At 33.2% G+C, this 23,129-nt stretch overlaps 1 protein-coding gene across 2 annotated transcripts; it reads left to right on the top strand.

Moving 5' to 3' along the window:
* The first annotated feature begins 1,432 nt into the window (after window positions 1-1,432).
* wu:fk95d07 lies at window positions 1,433-21,334 on the top strand. 2 transcript variants are annotated; one of them, XM_073914497.1, is made up of 6 exons: window positions 1,433-1,482; window positions 9,931-10,057; window positions 17,854-17,910; window positions 20,187-20,254; window positions 20,339-20,383; window positions 20,662-21,334. In XM_073914497.1, the coding sequence occupies exons 4-6, from the start codon at window positions 20,201-20,203 to the stop codon at window positions 20,902-20,904; spliced, it is 342 nt and encodes a 113-aa protein (XP_073770598.1). In that variant the 5' UTR covers window positions 1,433-1,482; window positions 9,931-10,057; window positions 17,854-17,910; window positions 20,187-20,200; the 3' UTR covers window positions 20,905-21,334. The 2 variants fall into 2 exon arrangements, with proteins under 2 accessions (XP_073770598.1, XP_002663543.1); XM_002663497.7 differs by lacking the exons at window positions 1,433-1,482; window positions 9,931-10,057 and having other exon boundaries at window positions 17,526-17,910.
* The last annotated feature ends 1,795 nt before the right edge of the window (window positions 21,335-23,129 follow it).

The raw sequence follows: 23,129 nt of genomic DNA, 5'->3' as shown, positions 1-23,129 counted from the left end.
TTCAAACACCTTTGTGATTGAGTCATTCCTTATTTTGTCACGTGATAGAAACTAGTTTAAAATTCCTAACTTTCCTAATCAAGCATGATTAATATTGTTTTATTTCCCTCGTGACACATATCTAATCTTATATAAAATCTCTTAATACTTTATGAAGAACGGTTCTTTGCTGTGGGAAGAAGAAGAAAGAGCCAGCGTTAAGGTAAGTGATAATTTTATTTATTTTTGTTAGTGTTTCTGCGACAGCTCTTTAAGTGCATGTTGTTGCTCAGCTCTCTCTCTCTCCCAACTGGTCTCTCTCGCTCCCGGTGTCTCCCTGGCCCAATCACTAGAGAAAACAGGTATTATTAATTATTTCTGATTGGGCTACTGACCAGCCGCCGGTGTCTCCATTCGCTCTCCCAACTTTCTAGTTGTTCGGCCACGCTCTCTCTCCACCACACTTTACATTTCACATTTTTGTTTTTGAAAATGGTGATCAAGAGTTGGTCAATGCAAAAACTTTATCCACTTGATGGCAAAACCACTGTGATAAAGCAAAGATTTATTATTTAAAGTAAATGTTATAGTGTTTTTGAACCATTAATAAAGTATTGTACATAAAGTATTTACAACACTTTGTTGATGAATGCATAGCAGTGTAGTTTTAACTGTAACACTTTCTTTTTAAAACCAACAAAGTACCATGTAAGTACAGTGAAATAACGGTGTACTTTTCTGTACGTATATAAGTATAAACAACATATGTGTAGGTATGAGGGAACAAACTGTAATGCTTGGGTAATAAGGGGGTAACAACTATCTGCACCACCCAAAGTACCATGTAAGTTTGTTGAATTTACAGTGTACCTTTCTATAAATTGCAAAGGAACAAACCATAATGTTTGGGTAATAAGGGGGTAACAAGATATTTAACACCCAAAGACTTGTGTAGGTATTCAGAATTTAAGAAGTACTTTTCTTTAAGTATTGTGTGCATATAAAGAATTATGCAAGGGTGGTGACAACCTATAATGCAACTAGCAAACACCTGCGTAAGTACATTAATAATAGTATTCAGTGGATTTTATGTGGGGTGTTTAATAAATAAAAGGTTTACAACCTGTGAAATCGTGAAACGTTATAATTGTATACTGTACGTATTTTAAATTTGCAATTCAATACATAAAATATATTTCCATACACTACTTAACTTATGAATGCTTGTCGATCTCACCACCGCCAGCAATGTCTCAACATCACTATCTACAGGGTAACTCTTGAAGGTAGTGAAATAAATATACACATACAATATAATTCTTTACTTTGCAACCTTTATTCTACTAAATAGAGATTTTAAAACATGTCATCTTAATCAAACATTGTCTCGTCTATCATTGCACAAATAAACATTATTTCCTTCCCCTTGTTCTGGCATCTCTTGCCTAGCTTCCTATTTTTTTCTGCTCATCTTCTTCTTAACTTCTACTGAGAACTCTAAAGGTGAGTGACTAATGAAAACCCATGGGTCTTGATGGCCTGCATTTTATTTTAAAAATAATAATAGACATAAAGGCTCTTATTAAGCTATACACATGCCCGGCGGCAGAATGTCATAATTGAGGGGGCATTTGAAACATAAACGTTAAATAAATATAGTGACATGAGCATAACCGAGTCATCACGCTTCATTACGCAACCAACATCAGTGTTAGGAAAAAGCTAAATGTTACAATCTAATGTCATTTTAAAAAATGATTAAGTTATTTTTAAGGCGTTCGTCTAGCCAGAAAAATACCTAAAAAAGATATCACAGTTATTACCGTGAAAATTTGTTAAATTTTGGCATGGAAAACACGCAACTCAATAGGCTATATACTAGGGATGTAACAATATTGTAAATACCGTCATACCACAATAATAATATTTTTCAATAATACCGTAGGCGCATGACTCAATAAAACTTTATTTCTGAGAAAAGTTTGCTTAGGCGAATGAAGCGAACGGGAGGTAGCAGGAACTACAATTCCCATCAGCCTAGGCTTGGCCATCATCCTTTACAGTCTGTTGTCACTACAGATCCAGTTATGGGGAAATGGAGTGTGTTGCTAGTAGTGGGGAAGAAAAAGAGCTGGAAATGATCGAACCTAAAGCGGGTTTTGAATCGGATGTGTGGAAGCATTTCGGTATCTTTCTTAAAGAGACCTCTATCTCACTCATGGCTTGTCCTCTCAAGTGGTGGAAAGACGATGCACAACGTTACCCACTGCTGTCAACCTTGGCTAAATCATATCTCTCTGTCCCAAAAACCTCATTCTCAAATGAGAGGGTTGCTGGGGACATGCCCAGAGATCCCAGCTTTTACCAGATTAAAGTTATATGATAATTTTCCTTAAAAAAAATCTCTATCTAAGTGAGTGAGTGATTAAATGTTCAATGTGATGAGTTTTCAACAATACTAAATTGAAACTTTATTTATTTATTTATTTCTACATGGTTTAATAGTTTTTTGTTATTAAAATTGAAAAAGTTCCTGTTTTGAAACTTACAGATAGATGGCTAATTTGTATGTCATTGATATGTTCAGTGCCAAGGTAAATAAACACTTTTGGCACTTTTTTCGAGTCTTTTCCTTAGTTTTGTTTTTCCTGTCAATTATTCAATAAATACCGTACCGTGCCATTCATACCGAGGTATTACTGTACCGTGAAATTCTGATACCGTTACATCCCTACTATATACTGTAACTTGTTTCATCAATTTAAAGGTATAAATAAAGATTTATCTTAGGCTATCATAAGTGAGTTTTATTCCGTCATATTGTGCGGGTGGCATTTGTAAACCGCCATCATAAACCATTAGGTTACTAGGCTTACCCTTCTTTTATTTATTTATTAAGCCTATTTTAATAACTGGTTTTCAGGTTATTTTCATTTTAGGGCCACAAGTCAATATAAAATTTATAGGATGACTCTATTTTAGCTCTTAAAATAGATCTACAATATATTTTCTGGTGTTTAATTTTGCATGAGCAAATGGCAGTATAGCCTAAATTACATATTTTGAAAAATTTACCTTCAATACCTGCAGCGCATGTGAGAAGTTTCTTGGTTTATCCGCGGTAAATCCACTCACGCACTATATACCTATTTCATTTATAACACTGCAAACTTGACTTCGCAGGCCGATCATCTTTAAACGCAAAAGGCATTTATAAAGTGTCCTGACTTGACTGCTGCTGCATAATGAGATATTTCTCAACACAACTGTTAAAGTGCGCTTTTTAGCAATGTCAAAATGAAAGCAAAAAAGGATTCTTCGTTACGTCAATTTTAGCTTAATTGTAATAATATTAATAATAATATTAATGAATAAACAAAAATATTATGTATGGTGTAGCCTACTGTGGGACTGTGCAGTGAACTCATTTATTCATTCATTAATTTTCTTGTCGGCTTAGTACCTTTATTAATCCGGGGTCGCCACAGCGGAATGAACCGCCAACTTATCCAGCAAGTTTTTAAACAGCGGATGCCCTTCCAGCCACAACCCATCTCTGGGAAACATCCACATACACATTCACACACACACTCATACACTACTGACAATTTAGCCTTCCCAATTCACCTGTACCGCATGTCTTTGGACTGTGGGGGAAACCGGAGCACCCGATGGAAACCCACGCGAACACAGGGAGAACATGCAAACTCCACACAGAAACGCCAACTGAGCCTAGGCTCAAACCAGCGACCCAGCGACCTTCTTGCTGTGAGGCAACAGCACTACCTACTGCGCGACTGCTTCATCCTATGCCAAATTTATTTTTATTAATTTGTTTCCTAACAAATAAGTAACAAATAAAACTGTGGGCATTTGTGCCATCCTATTAATATAATATTTGGTTAATTTACTATTCTAATTAAATGAAATAAAATAACAATGTTGTATGTGGCTCTTAATAATCAAACAAAATCATAATAAAAATATTTTTAAAGATCTATAGTATCTGTGCAGTTCAAAAATGGAGCCAGAAGTATAATTAGAAAGTGCTATGTATTTACCTTGTATTTAAAATTACAATATTAACACCAAGGAGACTGCATTTTGATTCAGTATTATTAAATTATGACATTTTTTGTAACTTATTAATTAAAATGTAGTACAGATATCAAATTAAAACCACCCAGTAGGTGGCAATAGAGCACTTTCCTAATTCATTTAAATGGAGAAACTGAACTTTAATAGATACGTAAATAATAAATGATTAAACTAACTGCATTAATAGACGACATACCAGGTAATATGAAAAGATTTAATAAAGAATTTTACTCGTGCTGGAACATTTACATATAAAAGATGATATAGTTATATTTAAAACAGCATCAAAGTAAAAATAAATCCATTATATGATGAAACCAACTGATTTAATAAGGGAAAAGGTAACAAACATATACTCTTCTTTGAATAATAATGTATTCATGCTCTTAAAAAAGAATCATTTTGAAACTCAAAGCAGTACAAAATTGAGAGAGAAACATTTGGACACATGCCCAATACTGTAATAGTCTAAATTACAATGTGCAATGTTAATATTTTAATTTGTAATTTTTGTAGTTTAATTTGTTTCCAGACAAGTCTCCCATTTATTCAAAGGTAAACAGAACTAAAAATGAAACGGAACTAAAAAAAACTGTTTTTTTCAGACTCCACCTTTATTAGTAAATTGTAAATATGCAACCCTTTAGCCATAGAAACCACACATTTGATTGATGCATTTTATTAGTCTACTCAAAAATGTAACATTTTGAAGCAAAATAATACACAATCATTAAAATATCAGAACCAAAAAACACTGCTTTGCTGAACGGCAGAAGTAAAGTAACATCATTGTTAAAAGGGTCTTTTTTGGGATCCTGTTTAATATAATTGTCGTAATATTTTTTTTAGCAAGAGAAAACTATTACGAAATTCACATAACCATTTTCTTTTTTGATTAATTTCATAATTGATTAATTTACATAATTAATACATAAAACACTCAGCAAGAATGTCCACTTTTGTGTGGTTTTGTGTTTATTAATAAAAAAAAGTTGCAAATGCATTTCCTGTTTACTGACACCACGTAGTGGGGATCGATGCTATTACATTTCCACTAACCAATGAAATTACAGGTGCGTTTGCCTGAATGTGCAGCTCTGCCCCAGTAGCTGCCCCGCCCTGATCTGCAGACTGCAGACAGGGCCTTCTCACACGCGAGAGAAATTTGAGAAATCTAAAAAAGTGTACACAGCGGCCTCTAGTGGATTCACAAAAACTGCAAAAGAACGTAGCTCCTGGGACGCATTTGGTGCTCTCTAGAAATGTATATAGAGGTACATTTTCAGAATAAGCCTGGGTTGTTCTGGGTTGTTGGGACATTTTTGCACTTATTTGCCTCATTTTCCCATCAATTTTGAGTTTGAAGGTTTTGTGAATTTGTAAGGTTTTTTTTTTTGGTTTTTTTTTTTGCATATGTGTTTTCCTGTCCAATTACTAGGGCCAGACAGAATCTGTGGCCATTTCTGCTAATAGTTTTGTTAAACAAAAATAAAATAAAATCAGTGGACTTATCCGGAATGTTTTTAGAAGTATAATATTCATTTATTCATTTTTTTTTTTTTGGCTTAGTCTCTTTATTAATCAAGGGTCGCCACAGCGGAATGAACCGCCCCCTTATCCAGCATAAGTTTAAAGCAGTGGATACCCATCCAGCCACAACCCATTGCTGGGCAATACCCATACATTCTTGCATTCACACACATACACTATGGCCAATTTAGTTTATTCAATTCACCTATAGTGTTGATGTTTTTGGAATGCAGGGGAAATCAGAGCACCCAGAGGGGCAGAACATGCAAACTCCACATAGAAATGCCAACTGACCCAGCCGGGGTTCGAAAAAGTGACCTTCTTGCTGTGAGGTGACAGCGATACCCACTGCACCACCATGTCGCCAAAACTTAATATGTGAAATAAAAAATAACATCTTTTTAAATTTTATGTTTAATGTTTACAATGCAAATCCAATTATCCATTTATCTAATAAGCAATGCAAGTCTCTTATAATATGAATAAAAAATGTACTTAAGAAAAAATACACGGCAAGCTCTAGTGGATTAATAAAAACCAAAACTACAAGAAGACAAAGCTCAGGGTACATATTTCTTGGTTTTCAAAAATATATACATATATTTTCAATAAGCCTGGACCACACAGCACAGACAGCAGAAATCTGATTAAAGTCAAATCAAAGTTTATTTCTAGAACACACTTAATTACAACCTTTGGTTGACCAAGGAGCTGTACAATAACAGTAGCAGGTAAAAACAGCAATACACCACACTCTCAGAAATAAAGATATGGGAGCTGTCACTGGGGTGGTACCTTTCTGAAAGGTACAAATTTGCACCTAAAAGTTTCATATTTATACCTCAAGGGAACATATCTGTACCTAAAAAGTACAAAAGTGTTCCTCCTAAAGTTTTTAGATACTATTATATACTTTTGAGATACCAATATGGACCCTTCAAGTACAAATGTGTACCTTTTAAAAAGGTACCACCCCAATGACAGCTTGCATACCTTTATTTCTGAGAGTGCACAATGGAAATAACAATATAAAGCAATAGTAACAACAGTAAAAATTTCCATAAAATAATCAATTTAGTTTAGCCTGAAACTGCCATTAGGGAATGTTAAATGCACTCTTAAAATATTGTTTTAAAATTAGATAGAGTTGCTGCTATTCTGATTTTTAATGGTAACCTATTTCTTAGTTTCGGACTCATAATTGCAAAAGCTCTATCGTCCCTTCATTTGAGATGGCAGTCGGTATTTAATCTAAGCGATCAAGTTTGAGCCTTAATAGTGATCAGATTGGAAAGATACAGTGGCGCTAGGTTGTACAAAGTTTTATAAACAAAGAGTAAAATTTTATCTATTTGGAAATGAACTGGCAATCAATGTAGTGATCGCTATATTGGTGTGATATGGTCATATTTGTGGCTACTTGTGAGCAAATAGGCAACTGCATTTAAGACTATTTGTAGTTTATTAATAGAAGATGACGGTAGACCAATAAATTAAGAATAATAATAATCTAATTATAACCCAGCTACTTCCTGACTCTAGAGTCAGCAGTAATTTAATGTTAATTGTACGATTTGTGAAATCATAAGTGTTAACGATATACAAACAAAATAAGATATACAAAAAAAGACAAAAAATAAATAAATAAAATGACTTGAAAAAAAAAATTCCTAAACTCAGATCTCTAACAACACTGCTGACTTTAAACAGAAAGCAGACAGGTTTGAAGACACATTTCCATTTGCAATCCATTTGCATTGAGTGTTCTTGAATTAGCATGAATTGTGAGAATATGCATTTGTGTTTTGAAATTAAAGAATTTTTTAAGTGGTTTTCTCTTTGCATGTGTTTTCTTAACGTGCAGAGCATACTCACTCAATGACCATACCAAAAACCCTTTTAATAAAAACATTTCTTAAAAGAACCATTTTTCGTTGTAAAAAGCATTCAAAACAAACGAAAGTGCAATGTAAAATTTCCATGAAAATTAACTGCCCTTCCAACTGCAACCCATCACTCGGAAACACCCATAAATACACACATTTGGGCCAATTTTAGTTGATTCAATTCACCTATGCTGCATGTCTTTGGACTGTAGGGAAAACCGGAGCACTTGGAAAAACCCATGTGAACATGGGGAGAACATGCAAACTCCACACAAAAGTGCCAACTGACCTAGCTGAGACTCGAACCAGCAACCTTCTTGCTGTGAGGCGACATGACTACTGCACCGCCGCTCCACTCTTATTTTCTACTTCATTTAAAGCATATCTTCGGTTTCTTAAGACCTTTTCTACATGCATGTATCATTACAGAATATGGTAAATACACACTGAAATGCTTGTGGTTCCCGATTACCAGACCTCATTCAAGAAACACTGCATTAAAAATACATCTCCTGTGACTTTTTAAGGGTCATAAGTAAAATGGAAGGCATGTTGCGCATCTTTTTTTAGAACATGCAAGCTATTAAATGAGGGGATATAGTAGAATCTCAAATATTAACTGAGAAAATTAAAATCTGCAGGCGAATTTTTGGTTAAAATTTGCCTGCAAACTGAAAACACATGTTTAGCTATGCATCTACTGAATGAGCACTGTGCTACAACTGACAGATCGCACTAAAATGTTTTGCTCTTCTTTTTCATTGTTTTGTAACCTGTTTTAACAGATTTTATCTGTTTTTAATTATTCGATTATTAGTTATTTATTTTTCTTACTTGTCTCTTTTATTCCTGTTTATGTAAAGCACTTTGAATTGCCACTGTGTATGAAATGTGCTATATAAATAAACGTGCCTTGCCTAAAATAAAAAAAAAAAACTAGAAATATGGAAAAAGTAAAAAAAAAAGCAATAATATACTTTCAAAATAAAAAGCACAGCACATTAGCTGCATACAATAATTAATACAAACATTTTTTTGGGCAAGATGGCGACAGAAAGCCAATATGCAAAAATGTGTGGTACAGGTGGGGTTAAAAAATAGATAATACTTTTAGATGAGTAATGATGCATTAAATCAATTGAATCTGAGAGTAAATATTTTTATAAGTCACAATAAGTCACATATTTTGAACTTTTATTCAAGAAAAAAACAATGTAGCACATGTTTTCAGCATACAATAATGATAAGAACTATTATTAACCTGAGCCATTAATAAATCAGGGCTGCGTTTCCCGATAACGATTGATCTTAGCACTTAAGAGCGTTTTCTACGAGTCATTTTGCGAACGTTCGTTATTGTTTCACGTGCGTTTCCCAAAAATGCACTTAACACAATTGCACGTAGCCCAGCTTTAAGTGCAACTTAGGAGTCGCTATCTGTTTGTTAAGTGCTGAAATGTCACGCTATAGAATGGCTCGTTATTGTTGCACATGTTATAGCAATCCATATAATTGTTCTTCTACTTGTGTGAATGTATATTCAACTCGAATAACATAAAAAAAAATATTTTTGAGCCAGTTTAAAAACATAAATTAACTGGAAATGTCGTACTGTAAAAACACTGTCTTGCTCCAATCTCGCATAAAACTAATTCTAACAGTCCTTGCCGGAAATGACATCAGCATCATTTTCGATATTTATATGAAACCTTAATTAAGTAGACTTATTTAACAATTTCTTTATCAAAAATTGCTTATCTCACATCAAAATAAATAAATAAGTAAATAAATAAATAAATAAATAAGCTCTTACATTTATTTTTGAAAAGTTTAGCCTAATTATCCCCACCTGATGTGCATTTGCTAATAGGACAAAAATATAAATGAATAGAGATACGTACAAATAAAATGAATAATGACTTTGAAGAGAAGTAAATTGTAGGTGCAATTTGCCGGTTGTCCAGCAGGTGCCCTCATAACTCTGTCTCCTTACGATGCACTTAAGGCTTTACGATTACTCCAGAGCACTCGTAGATCCACTAAGATTTTCAAGTGCTACTTAAGTTACGATGCTTTTGGGAAACAGACCGTAATATTAAGATCAGTCGTACGATCATTTCTACGAACTTCTTAGGCTTACGATGCTTTTGGGAAACGCAGCCCTGGTCAACTGTGATGTCACTTCCTTTGGTGGAAAATTGTGGAAGGCATTGAGATGTGTCATTAGATTTCGCTTAATTATTTGTACAAAATGTTTAATTACAGTAGATTAATTACATGTTACTCTTCATAATTATATCAACATAGGCTCATTCTCAAAACGTAGCCCTATTTCTGGAGATTGCGAATTATGTAGCCAGAAGTACAAATGGCTGCATTTCATTTTTAAAATGAACGCTACGAGGTGGTATAAAGACGTTCCTTTTCTCACTTACAGCTGACCGATTACCTCTGTATGAACGGCTTTCCCACTGTAGCCAGTTTGTCGGCAGACTTATGATGCAGAGCGGAGTTGAGCAGGACAATGGCATTCGAGTCTGGTGAAGAATGGTTCCAGAAAGCGGGTAAGACAAAAACAGAATCCAAAAAACAAATAAGAGGATGAAAATGTGATGAAATCTGAAAATGTTTTCAAAATCAGACGAAGGTTTTTTTTTCTGGATTGCTTTTAAAAACTGTCGGTTGGGTTTAGGATAGTGGGTGGGCGTGTCAGTCTGTGCTTATGAAAACACTATTGGTTGGATTTAGGGAAGGAGGAGGGTGGGTCAGTTGATCAGTCATTCAGTCAGTCAAACCTCTGGTGGATTTACTTGAGAAAAGCAGGTACAAATGATACTTGCAAGAGAAAGCTGAGATCTGAAAAAGCATACACAGTGGCCACTGGTGGATTTGCGAAAACAAAAACCTCAAAAAACATAGCTCCTGGAACCTATTTGGTGCATTCCAGAAACGTATGTAGAGGTACGTTTTCAGAACGAGCCTGGTTTAAATTATATGTAACTCTGTTACTGTGATTTATACATTTGTCATTCACTTTTGATACATATTTTATTATTTTTTCAAATATTTTAAATTCTGTTTTATAGACACACCATCCATGTTTGATTTAAGGTTAACGTTTTGAGGTTAATCACAAAAGGGTAGAAAATGTCAACTCTATTATTGTCATCACTGTTCAACCATTAGTTACCAACAGTTATTAAACATCACAATTAAACAGTCTCTGTCAAATTTAAACATTTTTGCATTATTTTAAATTAACAATGGATTCAGTTTACTGTAAATTATACATTGGTTGAATGCCACTTCAGTTTGAATGAATCATATAATAAGCATCAAGTCATATTATTAAAATGATTTCTCAACGTTCATGTAAGACTTTACAAACAATTGAATTTTTTTGTATTTTTAATCAAATGAGAGCAAATATTAACTCAATTATATCAATCTTTGCTTACAATAATTGTTTACTGTCATAAAGTGAATTGTATGATATTTATTTAAAAACAAAATTTTAAATTGTTCTTACTTTAATATTGCATGCTCTAATATGTTCTCTCTATAACCCAAGTCTTCAGCATAGGCTCATTCTGAAAACGTAGCCCTATATACATCTCTGGAGATCACAAATTATGTAGCCAGAAGTACGTATGGCTGCATTTCGTCTTTAAAACAAACGCTACGAGGCGGTATGACAGTTTCTTTTCTCACTCACAGCTGACTGATTGCCTCCGTATGGATGGCTTTCCCACTGTTACCAGTTAGTGCAGTTAGATCGCCGTGTACATGACCACGACGACGGGGTTTGAGTCTGGCAAAGAACGGTTACAGAAAGCAAGCAAGACAAAAACAAAAGGCAAAAATAAAATAAACAAGTAAATAACAGGGTGAGAATGTGGTGAAATCTAAAAAGTGGTAAAAATCTGGCGAGGGGTTTTCTTTTTCTGGATTACTTTTTTAAAACTGTCGGTTGTGTTTAGGGAAGTGTAGGAGAGTGGGCCAGTCGATCGATCAGTCAGTCAAACCTCTGGTGGATTTACGTGAGAACAGCAGGCATGAATGGCACTTGTGAAAGAAATTTGAGATCTGTAAAATCGTACACATCGGCCTTTGGTGGAGAAAGCAAAAACTGCAAAAAAAAAAAAAAAAAAACATAGCTCCTGGGAATATTTGCCACTCAGAAATGTATTTAGAGTTACGTAACGAGAATGAGCCTGGGTTGCAAGTCTTTGTGAATGTTTAGTTAGTATTGGTGGTAATGATGATCGGGCTAAAATGTCCTCCGCTGAGGTGAGGATAGTGTGTGTACACCTGAGAGCCCAGCGGGTTGTAGAAAGACAGGTCGAAATAGGAAATGTAGGGAGTCTGGGAGTTTTTCAGAGGATTCAGGTCGAACGCATTGATGTATTCAAGTCTGGGAGAAGGATAGAAGTATGAGCTGCTCTCTGTGTTGACCACTCTCTGAGACAGAGGACGACGAATAAACCGGAGACTCTGTCATGTACAGAAATAAAAAAGAACAACATGAGGATAAGCGTTAGGCCAAGTCCACACAAACATGGTAATTTTAAGTTTTAATAAGCATTTTCTTTCTATGTGGTTTGGCCATTTGTCAACACAAAAATGCTGTATCAGGTGACTAAAACGGAAACTTTCTGAAAACTCCACTTAGAAGGAAGACTTTCAGAAAATTTCCTTACAGTGTGTCATGTTGCCATTTTGCCTTAATAGGTCAGCATGCGTGCATCACAGTGTGTTTTAGTATTTACACAAGGACAGAGATTGTATTTCCTCCAATAATATAGATGCAGTCTTTATGATGCAAGCTCAGCAATGCAATTTCAGACACAGTGCACTCCATAGAGCTAGTGACCTTGCTGTGAGGGTTAGGCTTAGGGGTGGGGTTAGGTGAGCCCATTAAAAAGCATTGCATGCATCTCAGATGGCATCTGGACCAGGTCTGCATTAAACTAAGGGGTATCACCTTCCTATTATTAAGCTATTAATTGTTCATTGGTTGTTTTAAAGTATGATTTTATTAGGCATGCCTAAACCTACCCAAAAACTATTAATAGACAGCTATTTTTTTGTTTATTAAGCTAGTAGTGTTAGTTAATAGTTTGTCAAAACCGTGAATTGTGACCTAAACTAAAGTGCTACCAATAAAGGTGGGAAATAAGTAAAACTAAAACCAGAAAATCATTTCTTGCAATGAAATTGCAAGTTAATTATCTTATTTTACTTTCAACCCATTGTAAAGACTTTCCTCAGCCTACATTTTTCCATATGTCTAATTGTGCTGGTTGAAAGTCTTTTCACATTCCTACTGTATAGTAGTGATTAAAATAAACGATCTAAATGTGTTTATATGTACTTTTATATTCTGGGTAAGGCATAAGACAAAAAAAAATTCATACAATTAAAATTGTTTGAGCCGTTATTCTGATAAATAGCCCAAGCTGTCTGTCAGCAGATGTAGATTTGCTCATCTGTGCAGCATTCATGTGCACAGGAGAGAGAGGGACATGGTAAAATCAAATTCTTAATCAAAACTTTTTAAAATCCTAAATCAGTATTTGAGTTACTTTTGCACACTGGAGGAATAATGACGCTATGGCTGAAGTATTTATTTTAGACAGTTATGTTTTAGTATTTTAGTCACGCAAAGCTGATGTAGATTGTGTTGTATTATGAATGCCACTGAAATCTTCTGCCGAAAGATTGATATGACTATTTTAAATTTCATAATGGACCTTTTACAGCATTGATAATGTAGATTTTTATTTAGTTTAACAACAAAACATCAGTAAAGCGCTATTTAGCCTAGCCTATTTTACTAGTTCATTTTTGAACATTGACGACCTGTGACACGCTCCCTATATTGTTTACCATTCTACTTTCAGCATTTGGTCTAAAATAGTGTAAGTATGGCTTAGTAATAAGTGTAATTCCTGCACTCTGCCGGCCAACCACTAAAAGAAGTTGCTTTAGAACAAACCGTGTGAGAGAGTGAGACCAGCGATCCTTGCATGCATGAAATATTGCACACTCTGTCAGTTGGCGTTTCTGTGTGGAGTTTGCATGTTCTCCCTGCGTTCGCGTGGGTTTCCATCGGGTTCTCCGGTTTCCCCCACAGTCCAAAGACATCCGGTACAGGTGAATTGGGTAGGCTAAATTGTCCGTAGTGTATGATTGTGTGTGTGAATGTTTCCCAGAGATAAGTTGCGGCTGGAAGGGCATCCGTTGCGTAAAAATGTGCTCGATAAGTTGGCGGTTCCGGACTAGTTAAGGGACTAAGCCGACAAGAAAATGAATGAATTACATTAATATATTTCCTTTGATCATTTGTTGGTTAGAATGAATTTAAGATTTCCATTATGAAATTACATTAGCTTACTACTAACCTGTGGAAAGCTGTCTTAAAAATAAAATAAAATAAAATAAAATAAAATAAAATAAAATAAAATAAAATAAAATAAAATAAAATAAAAAAACTCCTTATTTCTAGGGTTGGGGCTTGTGACTATGTTTAGATGGTTATCAGTAATCTATTGACTTGCCTTAACCTTTGATGTTTTATGGACTTTATGTTCTTAAATAACTAAAGCCAATTAAAATCAATAGATATATAGATACATAAAGAAGAAACAAAAACTAAAATACAGTTTAAAAATACAGAGGATTAATATAAAACTCCCTGTGAAAGTGGTAAAAAACTAGTTTAAAATTAAATGAAAATAGAAGGTAATATAGTAAAACATAATTACAATAATTTAAACTCTTTGTTATCTCTGTGGTTCTGAAAATTTATTGATTTGAGCTTCATCATAATATAATCATATTATGTTCTAAGCTTAGGCTTCATTTTAATTTTGACTTCAAAGCTTCATATTAAATTATGTTTTTTTGTGTTGTTTTTTAAATTGAATTTTATGATTTAATTGTAATTGTTTGTGAACTAGAAAGGACATTTTGTTTTAGGGATTTTTTTATTTAATACACCAATTTCTTCTTAATTTACAAAACTTACAAACTTACAAAGAAAAACTATATAATGCATTCAATTAAGCATTAAATACGTATAAACATAAACAGTGCTTTCTTGTAAATTGTGCAATAGTCTGTATTACACATTTATTCTTTTAATGCATTCATTTGTTTTATGTCCATACTGTATTATGACTTATAATGTAGCAATTATAGACTCAGTAATTATAATGACAAGTATTTTTTAAGCACTAATAAATAAACATACATTTTACCTGCTATAGAAAAATTTAAATATACTCACACCAACATTTATAGGAACATCCCCTGGCTGCAAACCCTGTTCAGTCTAAACATGTGCAAAAAACAGATATGATCAATGACTATACACACATACACACAAATTGTTCAAACATATTGAAGTTTTGTTATTGACTTACAGCAGAACTGAGTCCACAACAAACAAGTCCCATGAAAAAAATCAAAGATCTCATGACTGGTACAACCTGATTCTAAAGCAAGATAAACAAATAAAAAATGTACATGAATATTTCACATCCACAAAAAGTTTCTGAAGTCAACATACACAAAACAAACCAGCTCAAATATGCAACACTGTATTAAAATAACTCACCTTTTTAACTAAACTGAAAAACAGAGTCGACAGAGGAAAAATCATCTGCCAAATGAAAAGAAAGCAACCTTCAGAGTGCATATAAATTATTTATCCAACCAATCAGAAGAGGCTTGTAATGCTATGATGTCGTTAATCAACAAAACATAATAAAAATGATGAATTTCTGCTTTCCCTTTTGGTTAATTAAACACTTAATAACACCTTTCGTCTTATTCCTGGTTACACAAGTGGTTTTCACTCATCTGTGAAATATACACAGAGTCATAATTGAGATATTATATGTTGCAATAAGATCAGATGTGGTAAACGTTCCTCACGATAAGATCTACAATAATTTTTAATATGATAGTTACACAATATCGAGTTTATAGAAAACTATGTAGTCAGAAAGCTGTTGAAGACATCTGTCATATTTTGGTTATATTTTGTTGGGTGTAACAGGTATTTTTTGGGTTCACCAGAAGTCTGAGGTTTATTCCACAGTTTTTATGATGTTATTATTGGAAAGTCCTAATGAGCCGATGTTGTAATTGAAATAGTTGTGTGATTATTGCACAAACTGCAGCCACACAACCTGGTTATTGTTTTACATACACAAATAAAACATCTACATTGAGGATTGCAGCATTGAACAAGATCCTATTATAATTCAACATTTTTTTTTGGTTAGTCCCTTATTCATCAGGGGTCATCACAGTGGAATGAACCACCAACTATTCCAGCATATGTTTTATGCAGCAGATGCTATTTTGCACCGCAATCCAAAACTGGGAAACACTCATACACACACCCCAGCAAAGAATTTTGTGTTTATTAGACATATAATAGGCATCTACACATAGGAAGCTTGGCTAAAACAAGGCTAAACTTGGGCTGTCGGTGAAAATCTAATAGACATCTAAGAATAGTCCATAACTAGACTAGTCATCAAACAGACAGATTAGACAGACTTTATATGTGTAGTCATTCATTTCTGTTTATTTGATGACAAGACTAGCTTTGGCCTATTCTGAGACATCTATTAGTTTTTCTGACACCCCAAATTTAGTTTTGTTTTAGCCAAGACAACTATGTTTGGACGTCTATTAGACATCTAGTAGACATCTTTTACAAACAAAAATGCTTGCTGGACACATACACTACGCCGATTTTGTTTTACCGCATGGAAATACATGGAGAACACGTAAACTCCACATAGAAATGCCAACTGACCCAGATGAGACTTGAACCAGCGACCTTCTTGCTGTGAGGTGACAACCCCTAAGATCGTATTATTTATAAAATAATTAAATAACAGTATTTGTGCTTAATTTCCCAGAGATGGGTTGCGGCTGGAAGGGCATCTGCTGCGTAAAAACTTGCTGGATAAGTTGCCGGTTCATTCCGCTGTGGCGACCCCGGATTAATAAAGGGACTAAGCCGACAAGAAAATGAATGAATGAATATTTGTGTTTAAAACCGATAAGGAATGATTGATTTCAGACCATAAAAAAATTATATATATATATATATATATATATATATATATATATATATATATATATATATATATATATATATATGTATGTATATATATATATATATATATATATATATATATATATATATATATATATATATATATATATATATATGTATATATATATATATATATATATATATATATATATATATATATATATATATATATATATATATATGTATATATATATATATATATATATATATATATATATATATATATAGATATATATATATATATGTATATATATATATATATATATATATATATATATATATATATATATATATATATGTATATGTATATGTATATGTATATATACCCAAATATATATATACCCAAACATATGTTGCTGCTTTTTCAATCTACTTATTTAAAATGATCTGAATCAACACAATTATTATGTTTCTTTTGAGATAACTTACTGGTTTTATGTTTAATCCACCTGAACTTGTAAAAACAAATAAGTTAACGTAATAGATTTGTGTTGGGACAACATGAATGAATTCCATGAAATCCAGCAATTTTACAGTCTATACCAAACTACATATTCTGTCTATATAACTTATCTTACTCTTAAAAATATACAGCAAACATATATTACCATATAAAGCATGACTTTTCTGTGTGCTGTTTCCCCCACCAGGATAAAAAAAAAAAAAAACTGTAACTTTTTATCGCCAATTGTGAGTTTATAGCTTCTCGGATCTACTCTCATGTCTACTGTATCATGTCATTTATCTTAGGACAGCTCCAAATAAGACTAAGCAATGACCTCAAAATTTTGATTCTTCCAGGATTTCTAATTTTAATCTGCACTGTATATATATTAACCCAACATAAGACCTCCGGAATGCGAACATGTTTCAGTACAGCAGCGGTTTTCATAATTACTGGGGGAAATCATGACAAAACACCTGCAGTTTGCAGAGACATAAACAACACAGTGATGATGTCTAGACTTGACAAGATGTGGTCAAAATCTACTCACAAATTTCTCTGAGACATCTTATAAATAAAGTTGCTTTCACTACTTTACCAGACGTTTCTTGTCTGATTGTAAAGAATGTGATATTGTCTGAACTTCTGCTTTTTGACAGTATTCAAATCATAATGAATTGATGTCGAAATTTAATTAGCGCAGTTATTGCTTCACTGTGGCCACATGTGTGGTAAAATCTGATTGGGTGGATTTTTGTTGTTCTTCCCATAAGGTATATAGATGTACTTAATGCAAGATTAAAGCAGAGCTGATCGTTTCCCACTTGATGGTAAGTTTATGATTCTTTACCTTTTCAACAGTCAGATATTCTGGACTTTGTAACTTTGTTAGATACAGTATATGTGACATCTGCAATGGAAAAGTAGACTATTATGACTGACGTTCAGATAAGGATTATCTGCACTTTTACCACACATTGACTGCTTTATCAGACATGCATGCTATACTGTACAGATGGCCTTGATTTGAGCAGCAAATGACACATGATGTATATACACAGCCATTATGTAAGCTAATAACTTCACTTGACTTACATAATGACTATAGACATTATATACTATAGACAAACTTCATAGTCAAATTTAAATAGAAAATAATACTAATACAAATGTAAAACTGGACAACAAAATTAATCAAACTTAATATTATAATACAAAAATATATTGATTTCATTATAAAATAAATTGTATTACATTTTATTATTATTTTACAAATTGAATAACTCTGGTGCTGGGTAACTCCAAAATGTGATATATAGGGATTGTGGTCATTTTGTCATTATGTAAAAACAGCATTTATGAAATGTTCTATATTTTTCTTTGAAATTATTATTTTCAGGTTTATCATCTAGCCTATTGATGATGTTGATACGTGCTTTATCTCAGTGTTTGTCTATTAAAGCGTGCTTTTTACATAACCGATCGCAAAAATTACGTTTAGTCATAATCGAACGACAGATATGCAGAGGTAATGTGTCAGAATAACTATAGATGGCGCTATTTCTTCTTGAAAACAATTAAATTCAATCCATGTTTATTTATATAGTGCTTTACAATGTTCAGTAGATTGTGTCAAAGCAGCTTAACATAGAAGTTTTAGTAAACTGAAGCTGTGTCAGTCCAGTTTTCAGAGATGAAGTTCAGTTTAGTTCAGTTCAGTGTGGTTTAATTTTCACTTCTGAAAGACCAAACACTAAAGAGAAAATCCATTGATGCACACCTCCACAAGTCCTAAACCAATCAGTTTCTTTAATCCATTGTGGTGTTCCACAAGGCTCGATGCTAGATCTCTTTTCAAAGATACACAGTTAGACATTAGACAATTTATTTTTAATTAAAACTATTAGCTAAAGTGAAAGCATTATAGCTTTGGATCAACTTAAATACTTTATTCTCTTACACCTAAAATAATAGCTTTGTTTCCCACACTCAATTTACTAACAAAAACAAAAGTGGAAAAGTATTGTGTCAATCTACTTGCAAAATAAAAGAAAGTTTTGCAAACCAATAATAAAGTATTGAGCAAAAATAAATAAAGAAATAAATGCAAACTCAAAAAAATAAATAAATAAATAAAATAAAAATGTATATATATATATATATATATATATATATATATATATATATATATATATATATATATATATATATATATATATATATATATATATAAATGTATTTTGCTCACAAAAATAAAGAACTGCAATTAACAGAAGGGAAAATTAAGTTTTAAGCAATAACAATGAAATTTGCAAACAAAAAAGAACTCCAAATTCAAATCAAGCAATGCAAAAAAAAAAATAAAATTATATATGTATATATATGACCACCTCTGTGATACTGTGCCTCCAGGTGATGATGTCGCTTAAATGAAGGCAGGTCCGGGCCTGCCATAAACGCCCAAGTTCCCTTGACTCTACCACCTTGTCAAATCAGGGCCACAAAGTGAAATATGCAGAAACGTGCAAAGTGAAAACAGAATCGCAAACTCACAATTGACTTAAAAGCGAAACAAAATGAGCATTGTAATTTACGGAATGTGATTTGCAAAGGCAATGCTAGAAATAATATTTAAGTTTTGTAAATATATATATATATATTTTTTTTTGCACTGCTTGATTTTAATTTGCAAATCTATTTATTTGCAAATACATTTCATTTTTGTTTCTTAAAACTTAGTTTTTCTCAAAACTTACATTTTTTGTAAGCAAAACACATTTTTATTTTTTTAAAAATATATTTTCTTTGCGATTTTTAGATTTGCATTTCTTTCTTTATTTTTGCTCAGTAATTTATTTTTTCTTTGCAAAACTTTCTTTTATTTTGTAAGTATATACGGCCCTAGATTGACTACATAGTAAAGACTTTGTTTGACTTTGAATTTGTTCAGGTGTAACATGTTCATTTAATTTGCTTTTAATGTTAATAAGTTTTTTTTTTTACTTTTACAGTGCAGGATGATAAACTTTGATAAAACCACTTTGCAATTGTTATTAGTAGTAGTATTTATAATGTACTTTTAGTGATAGGTTTTTGTGCATTTTAGGGTAAAACTTAAATATGAAGACAGTCATTGTAGTGTTGTCCATCCTGGGCCTTTGTCTCGGCGCTCCTGTAAGTTTCATGAAAACCAATAAATTTAATCTATTAAAGCAGAATATTGAATCATTCTAAACAATGTTGTCTTTCTTCTTACAGGTGGAGCATGATATGGATAGAGATAATGAGCAAGAAATTGATGAGGTGAGAAAGTAGATTGTGTATAACAATATTCCAAAGCAACCTTTGTGTATGTCATTATACCCTAAAAGAAAAGATTCATGGACTTACTACTTTTTTTAAGGTAAGAGGTTGTGAACAATTTATATTGGCTGAATTTAAACAAGCAAATTAAGTTGAACATTACTTTATTTAATTTGTTTATGTTCAGCCCATATAAATTGTTTGTGACCACTGACCTTTAAAAAATTTGTAAATTAAAAAATATATATATTTTTTTTCATGTTTATTTATTGATAAAGGGTCAGCAATTTGCTGGTTCTCCGCTGGATCAGACAGACCCCATTACCAGGACAATCCTCTACCCTGTTCCAAGAGCTGATGGCTTCCTGGGAAACCTTTTTATGAACCCTTTTCTAAACCCATATGGATCTCACCTTTATTACCCGCAGTACCCACTGTACTCAGGTTACCCAACTTACCCACACTACCCTGCCTATTCACTGCCACCTGTTATAATACACTTGCCTCAGAGAAACCCCTGAAACTGGCAAAATCGTAACGTCAATTGCATTATCTATACTTCAAACAGACAAATATTGTCTTTATTTTGCGTAATGCTATGACATATTTGATTTCAATTTATCAGACTTTACACTTGTGTTACTTTGCCTTTTTTCTTAGTTTTTCTTATATTTTACTATTGTTTCTTATTATATTCACCTATTCCTGTTTGTTTTCTCCACTGTATTTAGTATTGCAAACTCATTTCCCCCCCAAAAAAAATATTTAGAGCAACATATATCTGATTCCTTCAGCCAGATTAATCAAACAAACACAATATCTCTATTTCCAAGATGGTGTCAACTAGTGTGAGTATAGCAAAGTGATGTGGAAAAGAGCCAGTACATGTGGAATTTCTATGTTGCACAAATTGTACAAATGTGCAATACTCAATAAATATACTATACTATGTTTGGTTATGTGGGTGTGTGTGTTCTCAACATTTGCTTGTTTAATAATTTCTAGACAGACCACTGTAAAGCAAACATTACAAAACTGAAGATATATTACATATATATGGGCAATATTACACAAGTAGCAGTGCGATATGGCTGTATATCAGCACTGGTGAGAGGCGTGCGTTGGCTCGAGTCAGCAGGCCGAGTGCTTTGGTTCCCCTCACCAATGCCGGTATACAGCCATTTCGCACTGCTACAAGTGTGATATTGCGCTTATACACTCTCAGAAAGTACAAGGTCCATATTAATACCTCTAGGGTACATGATAGTACCTACAAATATGTTCCTCTTATATTTTTTAGGTACTAATATATACTTTTGAGGCACCAATATGGACCCTTAAAGTACAAAGCTTGCGTACCTTTATTTCTAAGAAAACAGTAATACAGTTTAACAGTAAAGTCTTGAAAACCTTTTTTTTTTGAGGAACTACTGTCTTTGGCCACACATTCACATCTGCAGCTGAAGTCAGAACAGCAGAAACCATTGCTACTTCACAAACGTCACTTGTGAAGTAGTGATGCTAATTTTTGCTCACATTTTAAGATTATGTGGCTAAATGGCATGAAATACCATCAATCTACAGAGAGTCCCAGTATTTTTCTATTGCAATCAGGATTTCTCAGTAATTACTCCGAAAAAGACAGAGAAAAGAAAACACTACCAGTTTCTGTGGTATAAATAGAGCACTGCAACATACACATGAGAGAGATTGACTTAGGATGTCACTTACTTGATTTATAATGATTTGTTCGGCTGTAGTTTAAAATTAAAGCTGCAGTCACACTGGGCTTTTCCTCCCATTCATACAGACTTCCATTCATACACACGCGAATGCGTCAGACCGGAAACGCAGGGTCATGTGTCAAGTTTCGCAGGTTGCTGCGGTGCAAAGTTCAAGCTTGGTGAACTCTGACCTGCGAAGTCGCATCACTTGACTGTGTGAGAACAATCGAGGATCAAAACATAACATCTCTGGACAGAAATTTAAAACATGGAGCAATCGCTCGCTTTTAAAAATGTCTAATTAATGTGTGCTAATGTGACTGCAGCTTTACCCTGAGAAAATGCTGTTTTTCTCCCCTGAGGGACTTATAATGCAGTCTCTGTTGCCATTTTGTGGCTAAATGTCAACTGTCACTTTCTTTAGTCTCATCAGACAGCCTGATGGCGGCCGATGAATTGAATAAATGCTCCGAAATTATTAATACTTTAAAATACTGTAAAAAAAAAATTCCTTGCTTGGTTAAAGATAATTTGGGAAATATTTAAAAGCAAAAAAAAAAAATGACTGGAGGGTTAATAATTTTGACTTATAATAATAATTTTTAACTTTTAAATTTTAACTGTAGATATTTCCCAGAGATGGGTTGCGGCTGGAAGGGCATCCGCTGCGTAAAAACTTGCTGGATAAATTGGCGATTCATTCCTCTGTGGTGACCCCGTATTAATAAAGGGACTAAGCTGACAAGAAAATGAATGAATGAGTATACAGATAAATAGTTTAAAGGGTTTAAAACAAACTGCAGCCATCTAACTGGTGCAATTGAAATGTATTGGTTTAATTTTTTGGCTTTCACGTATGGATTTAAATGCCCAAAAGTAGAATTAAAGTATTCAGAACTTATATGAAGGATCAAAGTAAAGCAAAAGTACAGAAGCGATTGCTGATGACTGACAAGCATGATGCGACAACATATAAAAAGTGTCTTTGGTGTTTCTCAGTTTTTTATAAAATCAAACTGGAA

Source organism: Danio rerio, chromosome 10 (assembly GCF_049306965.1).
Source record: "Danio rerio strain Tuebingen ecotype United States chromosome 10, GRCz12tu, whole genome shotgun sequence".
Classification (NCBI taxonomy): Eukaryota; Metazoa; Chordata; class Actinopteri; order Cypriniformes; family Danionidae; genus Danio; species Danio rerio.
This window is presented reverse-complemented; position numbering and strand designations above follow the sequence as displayed.

Excerpts from the sequence above, each read along its gene's own strand:
- wu:fk95d07 (XM_073914497.1), top strand. The coding sequence starts at position 20,201 with ATGAAGACAGTCATTGTAGTGTTGTCCATCCTGGGCCTTTGTCTCGGC. Across the intron at positions 20,255-20,338 it reads GCCTTTGTCTCGGCGCTCCT|GTGGAGCATGATATGGATAG; the intron begins GTAAGTTTCATG and ends TTCTTCTTACAG. Across the intron at positions 20,384-20,661 it reads ATGAGCAAGAAATTGATGAG|GGTCAGCAATTTGCTGGTTC; the intron begins GTGAGAAAGTAG and ends TTATTGATAAAG.